This window comes from Suricata suricatta, chromosome 9, assembly GCF_006229205.1.
Source record: "Suricata suricatta isolate VVHF042 chromosome 9, meerkat_22Aug2017_6uvM2_HiC, whole genome shotgun sequence".
NCBI classification, from domain to species: Eukaryota; Metazoa; Chordata; class Mammalia; order Carnivora; family Herpestidae; genus Suricata; species Suricata suricatta.
The window spans coordinates 51,295,759-51,315,328 of NC_043708.1; the positions used below are offsets into that span (position 1 = coordinate 51,295,759).

General features: G+C 36.3%; 2 protein-coding genes across 4 annotated transcripts in view; both read right to left on the minus strand.

Moving 5' to 3' along the window:
* Window positions 1-3,357, minus strand: part of PRPF39 (pre-mRNA processing factor 39) — a 38,147-nt gene extending 34,790 nt beyond the window's left edge. For 2 of the 3 annotated variants that reach the window (XM_029950336.1, XM_029950333.1), the window contains exon 1: window positions 3,228-3,357. The gene's annotated coding sequence lies outside the window, so the exon portion shown is untranslated. Of the gene's footprint in view, window positions 1-2,561; window positions 2,614-3,227 lie in introns of all 3 variants that reach the window. The other variant, XM_029950334.1, reaches the window with a different exon arrangement.
* Window positions 3,358-11,895: 8,538 nt separating this feature from the next.
* The window catches only part of TOGARAM1 (TOG array regulator of axonemal microtubules 1), a 71,216-nt gene continuing 63,541 nt past the window's right edge, over window positions 11,896-19,570 (minus strand). Inside the window, exons 18-21 of the mRNA XM_029952191.1 lie at window positions 17,902-18,091; window positions 16,280-16,499; window positions 13,596-13,682; window positions 11,896-13,035 (exon numbers count right to left, since the gene is read on the minus strand). Coding sequence (XP_029808051.1) covers window positions 12,782-13,035; window positions 13,596-13,682; window positions 16,280-16,499; window positions 17,902-18,091 — 751 coding nt within the window. The 3' untranslated portion in view covers window positions 11,896-12,781. The remainder of the gene's footprint in view (window positions 13,036-13,595; window positions 13,683-16,279; window positions 16,500-17,901; window positions 18,092-19,570) is intronic.

Below are 19,570 nucleotides of genomic sequence, written 5' to 3' on the forward strand. Positions count from 1 at the left end.
ATGTCAGGCTCTGTGCTGACAGCCAGCTCAGAGCCTGGAGCCTGTCTTCAGATTCTGTGTCTCCCTCTCTCTTTGACCCTCCCCTGCTCTGTCTCTCAAAAATAAATAAAAAATTTTTTAAAAATTTTAAAAAAAGATGAATTATCCTTTTCATTTACCCTATTGCTAAAACTTAATTATCTCCCCTCTTTAAAAAAAAAGTGTTGTTGTTTTTTTTATCATTTATTCATTTTTGAGAGACAGAGTGTAAGCAAGGGTGAGGCAGAAAGATATGAGACAGAATCCTCAGCAGGCTCTAGGCTCTTAGCTGTCAGCACTAAGCCCGAAGGAGGGCTAGCACTCACAAACCAACCTTGAGATCATGACCTAAGCTAAAGTCAAAGGCTTACCCAACTGAGCCACCCAGGTGCCCCGAAGTTTATTTATTTAAGCAATTGCTAGGCCCCAAAGGTCTCGAACTCACAACCCAGAGATCATGCTTTACTGACTGAGCCAGCCAGGTACTCCTATTTTATCTCCCCTGGAGTAATGTTTATCAAACTTCAGACTGCTTCAAATCAGCTTCTCATTTTTTTAAATAGAAAAATATAGAACTGAAAACGAAATATCAGAATTCATGTGCATATTGAGGGCCTACTGTTGAAATACATACAGAATGCAACTACTATTCTTTGGGATGCAATATTACATGAACAAATTATTATGGGTCTCAGAAAAATTTGAAAAACACTGCTACACTATTGCTACGGATAAATCAATATTACTATAATATTAAAATCAGCAAAACAGAGGCCTTTGTTTTGTTCAGCACTGTGTTCCTAAAACCTAAAATACTGTCTGGTATGTAACAGCACATTAAGTCTGTTGAAAAAGCTGAGTGACAAATCTGGTCATAACTTTCAAACACACTAATCCTACAGTATTGCTCTTAATTGCCATTTACAAAACCCAATATATTTTTCATGTTTGAGCCTTGACTCATTGTTTTCTGAGACTAACAAAACTTTCTTCCTTTTCTCAACTCACCAAACCAATCAATGTCTTTTTACTACATGCACTTTATAATAAAATCATAGTAGAGATCTAAGTTCAAAAGCATGAAAGGAAACATAATAAATTATAAAGTGACTGGGTTGTACATTAAAAAATACAGTTCTTTATCATACGTTTAACTTTTAGTTCAGTTATAACATATATTAAACAGTTCACTAACAATTCAGCATGCCATCTTAAAATTTAAAAGGTCTTTTGGAGGATTACTTAACCCATACTTAATTAATGGGAAGTCTAATTTAATACCTTCTTTTTTTAACTCTATAGGCACTCAAAATCATACCATGTCTTATTCTTTTCATAAACAGAGCAGTACAAAAAAAAAATCTAAGGACTAAGAAGTCAATAGTTTTGAGTACCGCAAATCAATGAGCTTTACAATCTACAAGTTATTCTGTTCCTCAACCACAGATAAGCCAATTTGAAAACAAATGTTGTTAAGAAAAAAGACTATCATAACCACTGGTTTTGGCAACTATTTTCGGAGGCTAAATAGAATGTTCACAGATTGATCTTTTTTAAGTTTCCACATATTAAACACTCTATTTACAAAGATTTACATAAGTGTCTGCGTCATCTTCAGGTCTTTGAAAAAAACAAAAAAATCACCATTTGACCAGAACTACTACTTTCTTTCTCCTCTGACTATTTTTCACACACACACACACAATCCTGTTTTATAGAGAATTACTAACATGCCACAGAAGGTTCTATTTATTCAGTTCTTAAGATTCTATTTTTAAGTAATCTCTACCCTGAACGTGGGGCTCCAACTCATAACCCTGAGATCCACAGTCCCAAGCTCTACCAACTGAGCCAGCCAGGCACCCCTGTTCCTTCTCTTTAAAACATGGTGCACATGCACATGCTTTTTATCATTTGATTTACAAAATTCTTTTTCTTATTCAACTATACGTGAGCTGCTTCTTATTCAACTGTACGTAAGCAAGCAAAAATATTACCAAATACTCTGACACTAAAAAAAAAAAAAAATCTGCTTTTCAATTCTCACTTCAAATATCTCGTATCTCACACCACCTACTAATTAGCCATATTTGGTCAACCCCTAATTATGCCAGAGTTCACAGTCTAAGAACTTCTGTTCTTTAGTAGTACGACTTTAGTTCACTGTATGCCTACCAAGAGCTGAACAGTGGAAAGTTCGAACTTTTGCAACTCTAGTATGAGGTTATAAATGGAAGGAGGGGGGTACTTGACAGTTGTTTTTTTCAATCCACTTAAGCTCCCAGAGAGACCAAAACACTTAAGTTCTAACATGAGCTTCATACAAAACACTTAAGCTCCAAAACGAGCATCATACTTCCCTGTATGAAATTTGTTTTAAGCTTCAACCTTTCCAGCTGTAAAAAAGAAAAAAAGTTTAAAGTATTTCTGAACAGATCAGATCAGTTGCCAAATAACCTGAAGGCAACATGAACATCAAACTAAAAAATCGGCATAAAATAATACGGTATTATAATATCGATAAGAAGAGCAGTACTACTTACTAAGTTAAAGATGTGGTTTCAGAGCGAGAAAAACGCCAGTGTTGTTCTCTGGCTATAAAAGGTAAACATTATTTTTGAACATATGTCTTTAAAAGATCCTACTAAGATCTTCAATGTCTGCCTTTCCTGCTTCTCTCCTATGCCGCCAAAAGCTCTGGCTGCTGTACGGAGTGCTGTGACTCAGGGTCCTAAAAGTATGGCTTGTGAAGTCGGAACGCGGAGCGCGCCCCTACAAGGCGCCTGCAAGCCTTAATTACCAGAATTTGAATTCTCCCAATTCTCTAGCGGCTACTGTTGGACCCCTTCCATTCCCAGTCGTCCCGGCACACCGGTTTCCAGCTCCTGAGGAAGCAAGGGCCTCAGACTTAGCCCCAAAACGCTTCCTAAATCAAGGTGGAGGCCCACATCTCCCCGCCCTCCATAAGCATTCGTCCGAGAAGCGCTTGGTCCAACTAAGAAAAGAAACCTCGCACTGCTCCACCCAACAGGTGGGAAGGAGAAGGGAATGGACAGCTGGGGGTCGAGGCCAGGCCAGGCCTGGCCTAAAACAGGGCGGGAGAGGGAGGCCGCAACCCCAGTGCGGCCTGACACAAGGCAGGCCCCTGCCCGTCCCTCGAATCACCACCCCCCACCCCAGCCAATTCCAAAACGCCCGCGCCAGCTGACCTGACGACGGATGCCACTCAAGGCCATGAGCCGCAGTCAGGGCCAACCGAGCTGAAGATGGCACTTCCACCGTCTCAGTCCCACAGCAACCGCAGCAGCCGCCACCAACACCAGGGCCGCCTCGTCGAGAGCGCGGCGCGCATGCGTCGATGTCCCAAGAGGCGAAGGAGTCACGTGGCTGTGCTGGGCGCAGGCCTCGCCCTCCGCGGGATCCTGGGGCCCCGGCCCCGCCCGGTCTCCGCCCCGACTCCTCCCCGCAGCCACCGGAGGCCGGGCTGCTGCTCTCGCTCAAGGTTTTCCAAGCCTGAAGAAGGTGCTTAGGGCCTTCTACATCCTTGGTCTTAAACACAGATACCGCCCCACCCGACCCCCGAAAGAAACACATTGTAGAAAACTATTGTTGTCTTTTGGGGCAAGTCTAAGGTTTTTCCCAACAATTGCCCAGGCTTTACCAGAAATTCAGCCTTAAATCTCCATACTTCAGGATAATACGGATTCTGAGTCCTGTCAGGTGTCCTCAGGAGGAAACGGGAGGGGTGCCTGGGTGACTCAGTCGTTTGAGCGTCCGGCTTCTGCTCAGGTCATGATCTCGCAGTTTTTGGGTTCGAGCCCCGCGTCAGGATTTGTGCTGACAGCTCAGAGCCTGGAGCCTGTCTTCAGATTCTGTGTCTTCCTCCCTCTCTCTGACTTTCCCCTGCTCAAGCCGTCTCTCTCTCTCACTCTCTCTCTTTCTCTCTCTCTCTCTCAAAAATAAATAAAACACACAAAAAAATTTTTTAAGAGAAAACAGAAAAAAAAACAGTAGTGGAAAGTAAGTTATGAGCTTGAGGAACTGATCACTAAAGGAATATGTAAAATTATCCACCGGACAAATATGAAGGCTTCTTGCCTTGACAATCTTAGCAGTCCTCTTCAATTGCACTCCCATCCTCACTTAAAAAAAAAATTTTTTTTTTCCAAAATCTGGCCTCTATCCTGTTTCTGTTACAAGGTTCCTGAGTCACCCACCACCCACCATGCAATCTCTTGTTCAAGGTTCAGTAGTACCATAATTGTGCTACAAGTTCCTTCTTTGGAACCTGATTCCAGAAATATTTCTTTGCAAGATGACATTTCCTATCCACAACCCTGTTAATCATAAATCCTTCAAGAGTAACTTTGCCTCCAAATATCAAAATCAGGGGTACCTGGCTGGCTCAATCAGAGGAGCATGGGACTCTTGATCTTGGGTCCTGAATTCAATCCCCCCCCCGCCCCCGGTTAGGTGTAGAGATTACTTATAAAAAAATAATAAACTTTAATAAAATCAGTCTTTTTTTTTTTTCATGCATGAAAAAGCAAAGGGCCTTATTATTCTGGGCTCGGGCTCACAGACTTCACCAACGCAGTGGATCCATGCTGAGAGCCACATCAGTCTTCTTATATATAGCGTTCACATTTATCAAATTGTCATTGCAACTTTCCCTTTCAATTGCCACTTCTAATAGTCAAGCTAACTTTTGGATTCTCAGTGCAGGTACACTTTTGACTGGTTTAACCAGCAACTTTAGATGTTTGCTATGGGAAGAAGCCGGGAAGGGACGAATATCTTGGAAAGACTGGCAGTCCGTCGCAGCACTGTCATTCAGTGTCTGAGTGCCATGCCTTCTTCAGTCCTTTTCTGGTCCTTCCAATCTTTCCTAAATTTACTTCAAATTCTTCATAAAATTAGCTCTGAGATAGCATCCTCCTGCAATAGCCATTTAATAAAAATCTCTCTACGTCTTCATCTTTATTCACTGTAGATTCATGTTTCCCTTTATCTAGTTTACTACATTTTATCTTTCCAGCCAGTGCTCTTGCTCTCACACTCCTGCTTGAAAATCTCCACTATTTTCTCCCCTCCGTAAATCTCTTGCCATTATGGCATCTGCTTTTTGGAGGACTCAAACTAACACAACACCTCACATAAATATGAAATTTAAATGTAGTGTGTTTTCTCCTAATTGATTCCATTACCTTCCATATGTCAGTGACTTATGCAGTGGACATTTTTTGTTTAAGCATATGAAACCCCTCCTTCTGTTTGGGACATCACTTCTCTCTGAAGCAGAAAGGCAAAACTACCAGATAGTTACTTTCCTAGCTCCCCTACACACACACACACACACACAAACACACACACACAGATATGCACACATGACTCTGAGAACCAGGATCCAGTGTGGGAGTGTGTGGTATCAGTGGGGTGATGCAGTGCCTCTCCTTTTAATATTGGCAGTAGTGTTTTCCCCAGACCAGCTCTGTGATGCAATTTGGACCTTCTTACTAGCTACCTAGCCTTATAGAAAAACTCTGCAAGGGGCCCTGGATAGCTCAGTCAGTTAAGTGTCTGACTTCGGCTCAGATCATGATCCCACAGTTCGTGGGTTTGAGCCCCGCATCAGGCTCTGTGCTGACAGCTCAGAATCTGGAGCCTGTTTCGGATTCTGCCTTCTTCTTTCTGCTCCTCCCCCACTCATGCTCTGTGTCTCTCTCTCTCTCTCTCTCAAAAGTAAATAAACATTAAAAAAAAAAAACAACTCTGTGATACCAGATGTTTTCTATGAGCCTCTCTTCTGTTTAAATTAGGCATCTATAGAGGCTCCTGGGTGGCTCTGTTGATTAAGTGTCCTACCCTTAATTTCTGTTCAGATCACTTCATGGTTCATTAGTTCAAGCCCCACGTTGGGCTCCACACTGACTGTGTGAAGCCTGCCTGGGATTCTCAGAGCATACAGTACACATATGGTATAAAACTATAGTTATCTAGAATGACATGCCCATGGAAGGCAAAGCTTTCGGCAGAAGTAAAGGGTGGGGTGGCTATTTATACTAATCTGGACAACTTAATGGTAAGACATCAAATGGTAAGATGAGATTTCTAAACTCTTAGCTTAAAGTAGGGACCAAAACTCAAGGACTTCCTCTGATAGTAACAAAATAATTTATTCTTTGCAGCCATGGGCCTAAAAGAGCCAAACACACTCAATGTCTGGGCCCACAGATTGCCAAATTACATCAGTTGAATTCATAGCCTTGTCAAAACTCTTCAGTGAAGATTAAGGCATTGTTCAAGAAAGAGCAGAACCAAAGAAATAAAGTGGGCACATAGTAGAATTCAAATAATTTGAAGTATCCTTAACTTATAACCTCTCACTGTTTGAGCATCAAACAAAAGCAACCCCCTCTTCACTGGTCTGAAGAGATCATTCCTGCCTTACTTCGAAATCTACATAGACTTCACCTACTCTGTGGAGGCCACACCTTGCATGAAGAGGCCAATTTTCCTTATTCCCTACTCCCAACACTTACAATTTTTCCTAAACTTCTAACAGAATCAGATTCCAGCATATTCTGGAGGACAATTATAATGTCAAACTTGTATAGCAAGACATATAGCAAGAGAGTTGAAAGTTTACAAATTTATGTTGACAAACGTATGGAGAATACATGAGAAATTTCATTGAATGCTAGAGCTAGACTGAGAAGAAAATAATTTTAGATGAGATTTTATATGTAATATATATCTTATATAATATTACATATTGACATATGCATATATGTACATATAAATTCAATGGTACTAATAGTTTGTTTTGTAGGAGTGTTGGCATGAACTATTCATAAACAAATTTCCACTTCCCTGTAACCATGTATCCCTAAGAGTGCCAGGTACACTCCCTTCACCAAGATTTAAGAAATACACAAGCGAAGGGAGAATCGGCATCTTTGAAAAGTACTATAGCCTCCAACTTAGATGGTTCAACTTAATGATTTTTCAACTTCAAGATGGTGCAAGAGTGATTAAGCACACAGTCAGCCACTGAATCATGAAGGTAAACATACACTTAAACCATTAAAACAGTTGGGGCACCTGGTGGCTCAGTGGGTTAAGCGTCTGAGTTCCAGTTCTGCGTCGGGCTCTGACGGCTCAGACCCTACAATCTGTTTCCGATTCTGTCTCCCTCTCTCTGCCCCGCCCCTGCTCATACTCTGTCTCTCTCATTCTCTGAAAAATAAATAAAACATTAAAAATATTAAAGAAACCATTAAAACACTGTCCTGTTCTTCACTTACAGTATTCAGTAAATTACATGAGATATTCAACAGTTAATTATAAAATAGGCTTTATGTGAGATGATTTTGCCCAACTATAGGCCGTTGTATTCTGACCACGTCTAAGGTAGGCTAAGCTAAGCTATGATGTTTGCCAGGTGTGTTAGATGCATTTTTAGCTTACAACATTTTCAACTTACAATGGGTTTATTGGGGGCATAACCCCACTGTAAGTCAAGGAAGACCGTGTGATAGTTGTTCTCTGTGGCTGGGGTGCTATAGTACAGTCTTCTGGTGATATAGGTGCGGTGATTTCTATGGTGATACAAAGATTCCTAGATGGAAGAGAGCTCAGTTTTTAGAGGCAAAGAAGCATGATAAGGATAATAGGGAGCAGGATCTTGGGGTAATTGAATGATCTGACCAGCAGGGATACTTAGCAGTATCTTTTTTTTTTTTTTAAGTTTATCTATTTTGAGAAAGAGCAAACATGAGAGGAGGAACAGAGAGAGGGAGGGAGAACCCACAAACAGGGTCCAAGCCACCAATGCAGTCTGATGTGTGAGCTTGATCGCACAGACCATGAGATTATGACCTGAGCTGGAGTCAGACCCTTAACCGAGCCACCCAGGCTCTCCCAATTTTTTTTTTAACATTTATTTATTTTTTAGAGAGAGTGTGCATGTGTGCATGAGCAGGGAAGGGCCAGAGAGAGAGAGAGAGAGAGAGAGAGAGAGAGAGACAGAAGATTCCAAGCGGGCTCTGTGCTGACAGAAAGCCCTATTTGGGGCTCAAATTCATGAACCTAACCATGAGATCATGACCTGAGCCAAAGTCAGATGCTTAATGAACTGAGCCACCCAGGTGCTCCCCGATACTTAGCAATATCTAATTGGTCATGGGACTGAAATAGATGAGTAAAATACTAAGGTCTTAGTTGTTTTGTATTTTTTAAAAACCCTCTAAATAAGGGAATCACAATTTCTCACCTGGTTCCCATGATCACTTGAAATAAGAGAAGGGAAAGTAATCATTAAGGATTTCTGCAGTAATATCACTACGAAAATTCCTCCCATTCCTTTAAAGGGATCTCTGGCTACTTATTAAGGTAACTTCACACTGGGGGGGGGGGGGAAATGTGCTTCTCAGAATTGATTAGGCACTGGTTCTGAACTACACCAGTTCCCAGGAACATGGAATGCCATTGTAGTTCATGAGACGGAATGGGAGCTTCTAGACTATGACAGATAGTATACACTGGCTCAACTGTATCCCCACTACAATCCTCATTATTTCCCTCTATGATTGAGCCTATGAAATGAAATAATTTCTCAGCTTCCCGTGAATCTAAGGGTGGTCAATGAGATAGAACCAATAAATAAAAAAGACATCCTTCCCTAAATAAAAAAAGCAGAAGCTCTAGAGAAACTCACCAGTGTTACAAACTTCATTAATTTTTTACTCCTCTATCCTACAAATCTTAATGTGTCATCAATTCAATCGTATTACCAATACCTTTCAGATCTATTTTTTCTCAATTCTCACTACTTTTACTATAGTTTAGACATTTACTATCTAGAGTCTGACTCTGAGTCCTGAGTAGATCAATACACTCCTTCCTACTGAAACTGGATTTAACTGCACTTTTTCAACACATAGCACAGGCAGATACTATCAAGTCATTAGACTGGAACATTTGATGAAATCCATCTACCCCTTTGGATTACTGCTTCAAATTGACTTCCTTGCCTATACCCTTGCCCTGCTCCATCCAACTAACCCTTTGCTACTGGTTATTTAATATACCACTTCCACCCTTGAAAACATTGCTTCTTGTCTCCAGAATAAATTTCAAATTTACCTATCATTCACCATCTTATTCAAACATCTATTTAGCATCCAGTGGAGGTACTACTCCAGGCCTAGTTGTGGAAAAAAAAAAAAGTAATTCAAGACTGGCCAGAATTTGGTACCACCAGATCATGTCTTCATTTTACATAATGCTGTCCCATTACATATATATACACATACACACACGCATACACACACACATGTATGCATATATATACACATATGTATATATGTACACACATACATATATATATTTTTAAGTGACTACTTTGCTAAATCTAAATGACTTTAATGCCTTTCAGTCTCTGCTTATTCATTGTTCTGTCCAGAGTTTAATTATGAATTAAGAGTTTAGGTTCTCTGTTGCAAAACACTTAATGAAGCCATAAATCATTAATGATGAGTATAAACTAAATTAAGCAGGCTGAGCTTATAGGATTTCTGCTCACTTTCTTAATTTGTTCCTGGAAAGAAATGATCTTTGTAGAAAATTTGAGGTTTACCAATGTTTTCTTATTTACACCTAATCACATTTCAATTTTGGACCTCATGATAACTCAGAATAGAAGATTTGATAAGTGATGATAAAACTGGGTTCCAATTTCATGCTTTCTAAATCAGTCTTAAGCTCTTTACCTTTGTAATATCTTGCTCCCCTTTCTCATCTCCCTTCTAGTCATTTCTACCCCTCCTAACACTGATATTCAATACAGTCTCTCGCTTTTGCCATATTTTTTCTCTTCATATTATTTCCGATTCTCTCCAGACTTTTATTTGTTGTAATTGAAATTTTATTATATAATACATATTGCTCAATTATGAAAAAAATAGAAATTGCATAATAGTACTCTGAGAAAAATTAACTTCTTACTCATAGTTTACTAGTTTAACATGTTGCTGTATATTATTCCAGTTCTATTTTCTGTGTGCATATATATTTGATAGAGATACTGCATATATTTTGTAGTCAGACTTTCTTCCTTTAACACTCTATGGATATTGTCCTGTGATTAAAGTATTTAACATTTTTAATGACTATATGATATGGATTCCATTGGGTAGATATGCCATTAAAATTTTTGGCTTTATTTTTTAGTTATGGTGCTCACTTACTGGCATAAACATTTATAATTATTACTGCTTGTATAATTGTTCCTTCTTTCCAATTTATTCAGGTCTTCTGCTGCCATTAGTTCTTTCAATCAGTGATCAGTCTCCAATTCTTTGTTGACTTCTGGGTTGATAACAGTTCTTGATAACAGACTGCTTGACTTCTGAGTGCTCATTATTAAGAAGTTACTAAAAGTGAGGAAATCTTTAAGGCCTGGGATTCTGTTACATAGTGAGTATTTTCTTTATAATAAAAGATAGCACAGAGATTATGTAAAGTCCTCACATTAATAGTAGTGACTATATTTACTGTACTTTTTCAATGCAAAATTGAAACTACATCAACTCAAAAAACCATATAATTAAATTTATACATAAATTAAAAAAATTTTTTTAAGAATTTTTTTAATGTTTTATTAATTTTGATACAGAGAGTGACAGAGCATGAGAGGGGGAGGGGCAGAGAGAGAAGGAGACACAGAACTGGAAGCAGGCTCCAGCCTCTGAGCTGTTAGCACAGCCTGATGCGGGGCTTGAACCCACGAACCCACGAACGTGAGATCTGACCTGAGCCAAAGTCGGAGGCTTAACCGACTGAGCCACCCAGGCGCCCCCATAAATTTAAAATTTAAAATTTACCTTTAAAATTTAAAATTTACCTTCAATATATCCAACAATTAATGCAAATTTAGTAGGCATATTTGCAATAACATAAGGACAATGGTCAAAATGAATACAACTTGAAATCTGTAACTATAGTTTCAATGGTGCATATCATTAAAGGTTAAAGAAAAATTTAATGATGATTTCAGATTTATAAGTGAGGTCAAAAGAGTCTAAGCCAGGTGCTGACAAACTATGCCAGAGGCCTGTTTTTGTTTGGCCTGGGCTAAGAATGTTTTTTTATATTTTTAAAACATTGTAAAAATTGAAAACAAAAAAAATATATATGCCACAATCTGTCTGTAGCTTACAAAACCAAAAATAATTCCTTTCTGGTCCTTTACAGGAAAAGTTTGCCAACTTCAGACTTAAACTATAGACTACATAATAAAAAACACTTAGAAGATAAAACATTTAAGATGTATGTAACTATGAATGTATGTAACAATGCCCGTAAACAGAAAGAGCAACCAAATCTTTCCTTTCAGCTTCTCTTCAAATTTAGTAACTCCCCCCTACCCCCATTTTCTTCTCAGCACTCTTGGAGTAATACAAAGAATCACAATTTAAAATGTAGCCAAATACATCAAAAAACTGGTTAGTGACACGAGAAGTGAAAAAGAATGAGGATAGTTCATATTTGTAATAAAGTGATCACTGAGTAAACTACAACACAGAACCATATCATTTTATAGCAAGACAGAACCTTTAGAATCATCTATTCAGCCCTCACATTTTAGAGATGACAAAATGTGAGACCTAGAACTAGCAAGTAATTTGCCCAAGATCACACACCCACCTTCCTCTAAAGCTAGAACTATAACCCAGGTCTATTGTTAGGTCAATAGAGATAGGTCAATATTGTATCAAGTATACCAAGTGAAAGTGGTAAGTCAGTATTACAATATGTATCTTTTTTATTTTAACAAATTTGGAAGTTGGAAAAATAGGACACCTCTCACACATCTACAGAAATAAATCCTTTTATTTTATAACATTCCTTTTCTTCTTAAGATGCATACAGTACTTATAGCCCAAGAATTCTGAGAAAAGCCTATAGAAGACCTGGTACTATTTTTGAGAATTACACAACTGGGCAGCAAAATAACACCTTTATAAATGTCAGGACATATAGAAATAAAATTTAGTGTTTGCACACAAAAATAGGAAAGTTACATTCAACACGTTTTCTTAAACGTGCATTTAAAATGTTTAAGTGTTTTCTAAAACTTTGGTCATCATGCTTCATTATAATGTGTAAAACTTCATGATTATGTAGATGATTAAACCCAAAAGGTAAGCAAATATATCACATTAACACAGCAGCAAAAGCAAGCTAATACTGCACAATCATATTAGCAGACTGATTTCAGAAATACATGTTTTTCACAAATAGCACACAAAAGTTAGTTTGTGATAACATAGTTCAATGACTTCTTTAACTTCATAAAATAAGGCTGAGTAATGACAGAACATGATTACACAATAAAAAGTATATTTTTAATCACAAATCTAATTGTACATATAGGGCAATGAATTGTGGCTTCTATAGAACAGTGCAAATGAGCAGGACTTTCCTCAAAAATATTGTAATTGGATTCATTCCATGTGTCTCAGATTTCATGAATATTAGGTTATACTAATTCTTTTAGGTTTCTGTGTGATGGATACAAGTGGTAGGGTTGATACAGGGCAGATGTATGCCCACTGGCTGCAAATACAAATAGCCATTGACTTAATTTACTAGATGAGAAACGCAGGCACTGAAAATGTGACTTTAAAAAGTTCCATCTGTCATCATGTAAACAATTTTGTTCATCATTCTATATTTCAACAAAGAATCATAATTCATTTTATATTGTCATATCGAGCAATTCTTCTAAATTCTTTTTGATATGTGGTGGTTGAGATGCAGCCTGATTTAATAGATTCTGACCCATCTGTGCAAAAAGTGCTTTTGATAATTTAGCTGTGGCGGTTCGTATATTTCCTCCAGCTCCAGGCAGAGAGCCACTATTTGTCATGTTCCCTAAGAGATGCCACAAAACAACCAACACTTTCTGCTCTGTAGCATGGGGCTTCCTTTGATAAAGTTCCATGACAATATCTGAAATATAAAAATATAGCAAATAGCCAGGTTTTTAAAAATATAAATTCAAGTTTTACTAATTAAAAAGTATACTAAGCTTCTTCCCTATGCCATTTGTTCTAAAATGTCAGGCATTTTAAAGAAAAGTAAGGTCAGAAACTTTCTTTCCTAAGATTGGAATCTTCAAGCACTAGAATTCCATATATACTTAGCTCAGGCAAAATTTAAAAAGACAGGAATTAAATCCCAAATTCATCTCAATGTTTTCCAAAAAACATACATTTTTAACCCACTGATCTTTTATCAAACACATAATTTGAAATAGTTTTTCATGAGTACCAATTGATTTTAATGTCTCTTTATTTTAAATCTGACAAGAAGAAATACTTACTGGGAAAAAAAGGATAAACTTAGAAATATTTGGGGTAAAAGTCTTAAAAAGTTCTCATATGGATCATTATGCAAGTCATTTCTACATCGTGGGTAATGATGTTGAATTTGGTAGCTATCCCAAAGAAATGCCTATCATTTTTCCTTAGTTAATATTTCTTTAGAAATAGCAATTAAAGAATATTTACCAGCAAGCTTTTCCGTCATATCTTGTTTTGCTTTTCCATTTAAAAACTGAGCTTTTGTGCAAAATGGCTGTAGCAGTAAATAATTGTCTAAACAAAAAGAATAATACAGACACATGTTTAAAGAGTTATGAGTTCTTATTTTCCATTACATAGCACTGAAAGGAAAAGATATTCATGCAAATGAATGCAAATGTGTTAAAAAGATTTTTAAGGGGGTGCCTGGGTGGCTCAGTCGGTTAAGTGTCCAACTTCGGCTCAGGTCATGATCTCACGGTTTGTGGGTGCAACCCTCGTGTAGGACTCTGTGCTGACAGCTCAGAGCCTGAAGCCTGCTTTGGATTCTGTGTCTCCCTCTCTCTCTGCCCCTCCCCTGATCACACTCTATCTCTAGCTTCTCTTCTCAAAAATAAACATTAAAAATTAAATAAAATGTATTTAAAAAAAAGATTTTTAAATCTATGTAATCACTACTTAACATTATCTATAAAACCTTAATAGAATACTATTCTTATAGCAAATAAATAAAAAATATCTCAAATAAGAATTTTAAAAGGGCTATCATAGGGTATAAAAAGCAAAAGAATTGCCTCTCCCCAGTCATCTTATTCCAAAAAATAGAATATAAGTGTATTAAAAACAAAATAAAAAACAGAAAAATGTTACATTTTTGGAGGAGGTAGTTTTTATTTTTACTGTTTTTTTTCAAAGTTTTAATTTTGTAACAATTATAGATTCACAGGAAATTGGAGACAGTACAAAAAAGTCCTGTGTACCTTTTACCCAAAGATTATGCCTTACATAATTATAGTAGGTATCAAAAAAGGAATCTTACATTTGTACAATACCTGTGCATTGTTCTAATCTACATCATTCACCTGCTTTGTTGATTTTTAAGTAAGCTTTACACCCAATGTGGGGCTTGAACTCGACCCTGAGATCAAGAGTCACATGCTATAATGACTGAGCCAGCCAGGCACCCCTACGTGTATATAGTTCTGTATCATTTTATCACATGGGTAGATTTGTGTAATGATTGCTGCAATTAGCATATGGAACAAATCTATTACCACAAAAATCTCCCTAGTGCTGCCTCTTTAGAGTCACATCCAGCCCCTCCTAGCTGCTCTTAAACCCTGATAGCCACTAATTTGTTTTCCATCTCTGTAAACTTTATCACTTTGAGGTTATACAAATGGAATCCTACCGCATGTGACCTTCTGGGACTGTCCTTTTTCACTCAGCATAATGCCCTTTTTGTTACATGTATCTATAATACTACATTATTACTAAGTAGTATTTTATGGTGTGGATGTATCATAAATTTTTTCACTATTAACACACTGAATTACATTTAGATGTCTGCATATTTTGGCTATTGCTAAGAAAGCTGCTATGAACAAGAGCGTAACTTCTTGGATGGAAGTTAAGTTTTCATTTCTGTGAAAAAAATGCCTAGGGATGCAACTGAGATACATAGTAAGTGTATGCTTAGATTTTTTAAACTATTTTCTAAGTGGACACACCATTTTATTTACGTAGCAAAGATCTGAAATCTTGTTAGTATTTGGTATTGTCACTCTTTTTAACTTTAGCTGTCCTAATACTTGCTATAAACTGAATGTCTGTGCGTTCCAAAATTCGTATGTTGAAACCCAATCCTTGTTGTTATGGTATTCAGGGGTGAGGACTTTGGGAGGTGATTAGGTCACAAAGGTAGAGCCTTCATAAATGGGAGTAGAGCTCTCACAAAAGCTGCCCCAGAAAGCTCCAGTGCCCTATCCATCATGTGAAGACACAAACAGAAGATGGCCATCCAGGAACCAGGCAGTGGGCCCTCCAGATACCAAATCTGTTGGCACCTTGATCTTGAACTTGCCAGCCTCCAGAACTGTGAGAAATAAATATTTGTTTCTACACTGTCTAGCCTGTAGTATTATGCTATAGAAGCCTGAACAGACTATCATATTTGTGTAGTGATCGTGGTCTTAACTTGCATTTATATTTCCCTAATGACTAGTGATGTTAAACATCTTTTTTGTGTTTATTTGCCATGCATATAACCTCTTCAGTGAAGTGTTCTGTCATGTCCTTTGCCCATTATGTAACTGGATTGCTTGGTTTTAATGTTCACATTTTTGAGTTCTTTATATATTCTGAGTTCTTCTTCAGACATGTGGTTTGCACATACTTTCTCCAATCTGTAGTTTGTCTCTTTATGCACTTAATAGGTCTTTTGCAGAGCAAATGTTTTTAAATTTGATTAAGTCTAATTTATTGACTTTTATGGATCATGCTTTTAATATCATGCTAACAACTTTTCACCAAGCACTCAGGCTCTAGGTATTTTTACCTATGTTATCCTTTAAAGTTTTACAGTTTAAGTTTTACATTTAAATCTACAATCCATTTTGAGTGAATTTTGCACCAGATATAAGGTTGAGGTAGAAAAACAAGAACTTAAAAAATCAAAAATAAGGGAAGAGGAAGTCAATTTAATGGGACAGTGCTTAATCTCTAAAAATAACTTAAAATACTGAGAATATCAACATTAAATGACAAATATTGAATATCTATGCTTTCAACACTACAAAAATATTACGTGTAAGATCAGAAAGTATGAAAGTAAAGTCAAAATAATTGAGCACAAAAAAAAATAATTTGAGCACAAAAGTAAGATTTCTTACCTACATGCTGACTCAGCGCCTGAACAACATTTGTGGCAGCAGCATAGATGCCTGGATTCTTAGAATTCAGGTTGTTATCTACTATTGCTGGAATTAGCATGTTGATTATAGGAGATAAATTGTCTCTAAGCAAAGGAATCATTTTGTGCATTGTTTCCAGAGCCACCAGATTTACTTTACTATTGGAATCATGAAGTCGAGATTTAAAAGCATCAAAGATCTGAAAGTAAATTGGTAAATTATTTAATGTGAGATAATGTTTATAGCTATTTGAATTCTTTTTGGCATTCTATAGTATTTATCCCATTAATATACTATTTAAAAAACATATACACAACATCTTATTTAACCTGAACATAGATAATATGAATTTTATAGAAATTTGGATGTTAAATCTAAGCCTCAAACCTTCTTAAAGCAAAACGACAAGTCTTCGAAAATCACTCAAAAAGACATCCTAATGAATTAAGGTTGCAAAATTTGACTTAGTAGGAAGATGACTGTTATACTATAAATGTGATAAAAATGCTAGTTTTTGGAAGGTGTGGTTAGCTTAGCTAACTCTAAGAACTCAAGGAAAGTTTTCATTTTTATCACTACTCATAACAGAATTAGACAGGTAATAATCGTAAAGATTTGATTTAGTCTCAGTTTAGGTTTCTTATGAGAATTTTATGCGCAATTTCAGAGTTAAATTTCTATTATTACCTTTTAACTTGATTACTTTAAGATATAAAAAGTGAATGATAAGCAAAATCTTTAGTCACAATAGGTGAGTAAAGAGCTATTCTGTGAAGCTGATGTATAATATATATATATATTATACACACACCTCTCTCCTAAAAATATGAAAGTTAAAATATATAAATAAAATTTGTCATGTTAAGAATAGTCTTCTTATATACCCAAGATATTTATTTTTACTCAACAGATATCAGAAAATGTAACTTTCTGGTGCCCATGGCATAAGAATATGGTACTTTTCTTTTGAAAATTAAGAGACAATATTCCTGGAATTAAGAGTAGTTAATGGTATTGTTGATCAAGTTTAATGCACATAATATAAATTTAAAATGAAATTTTATTAATAAATAACTAATGGAATTAACTGAACTAACTTTGAAGAAGCATAAATCATCTAAGTTCTGGTACCACTAACATTTATTACTAACTCCTTTTTTAATGCTTATGGTCTTCCTAAGCACTGGTACATAAATTAGTATATACGAGACTTCTAATCTACAATAAAAATTTTAATATATATTCTTAAGTAATGTCAAAGCACTTAAATGCCCTGGTTTATAAAATATACTTATTGATTCACTTGATATATATTCACTGACTGTCGGGTTCCAAGAGCTCTGAGAATTCAGACCTTTTAAAGAGTTACCATCTAGTGGGAAAATTCAGACAAATTAAGCAGTTATTTCTTATATTTTTTTATTTTCTTATTTTTCTTATATTTCCAATTACTTTGAATTATTCTAGAAAGCAATTCATTCTACTAAGTTTAACATTTTAAAATAATACATATAAAGTACTAAGATTTAGGACAATTTTTTTATACTAATGAGCTATTAGCTACATACTGAAAACGAAAATTAATTTTGACAATTCATTACCTTCACAATGTTTCCAACAACAAGCTCTTGATTTTTTTCAGTATCTGATAAAAGCTGCTTAATCCCATTAATACGATCACGGAAGTCTTTTGCATTTAATAAACCTGTTATGACTTTAATGTATTCAGCACTTTCTAAGGAACTGCGGGGAACTGATTTTCTGGTGATGTCACGAATTTCAGTTACTTCTCTAAAGTTAAAGAAAGGTAAATTTAATTTCATTATTAATTTCCTATGAGAAGCATAAACATAATAAATAGGTCTTATTACATATTTATTTTTCAAAATACACAAAATGATCTGATAGCCGCAATACCAAAGTCGGTCCCCGAGATCCCCCCTGACTTTGGTGATTTGGTAGGAGGACTCACAGGATTCAGCATGTAGTTTTACTCACAACTAAATATTTATTGTAGCAAAAGGATACAAAACAAAATAAACAAAGGGGAAAAGTACAGGAATCAAAGTGTGGAGGAAGCCAGCTATAAGCTCTGAGGGGTCCATTCCCAGTGAAGTAATAATGCAGGACAACTTTAATTACTCCATCAACAACCTGTGACAACACATGTGAAATGCTGTCTACCAGTTAACCTTATTAGAGACTCAGTGCTCAGGGTTTTTACTGACAGCTGGTCATGGTTGGTCCTCTGCCTAGGATATACTCAAATTTCAGGCTCCCGGAAGGAAAGCAAATCTTCACAGCATAAACCATAGTTTGTCCAAATAAGTTTGGTATAGTTGAACTGCTCTCTATCAGTTAAGGAACAGTGGCAATCCTCCTGAAATCCTAGTTCCCAGATGCCAACCAACGGCTAACCTTGTAAGTAGGACTTTCCAAAAATAGTAGTCTCAGGCCTGCTATATTAACTCAAAATAACCATGTGAACTTGCGTGGGAAAACCAGAATCTTGACAGGATTTATTATTTCAATTACTATTAACTCAAAATAACCATGTGAACTTGCGTGGGAAAACCAGAATCTTGACAGGATTTATTATTTCAATTACTATTACTAGCATATTAGTTTTATTATTCTAAAGGGGTGACTCAATGTGGCAGATGAATGATCTCTTTGAAAGAAATGACATCATGCAAACTGACAAGTCTTAAAGATAACAGTAATAGTTGCCAGTTACCATTTCTGACTGCCAGTGTTAAAAATGGTGCTAAAGCTGTCTGAAGAGCACTGATTAATGAAGGATGCAGAATCATTTTAAAAGTAGATACAGGATGGTAATCTAGAATGCAGATCTTAGATATATTTATTCATTATTTTTAATTTGCTTACATAAATCAATCTGAGATTAATCTGTGAAATGATTAATTCTATACCATGAGAACAGAGGATTAAATTTATATTTAAACTGAGAAAAATATGACACATAATAGGTGAATAAATGAAAAAGTAAAACAGCAGGACACCACATGAAGCCATCTAATTACTGAGACTTGTGTTTCAAATTGACATTCTTATTGTTTAAGAAAAAATGGATTTGATAGTAAAATAACACTGAATATACCTTAGGGGGAAAAGATATAGTAAGAGTGAAATGGAGAAACTCACTAGGTATATATTAACATCAATAAAATTTATGAAAGAGAAATGCATTAAAATGATCATAGAACACAGATGCAAAAAACTTCAACAAAATATTAGCAATTGAGGCAG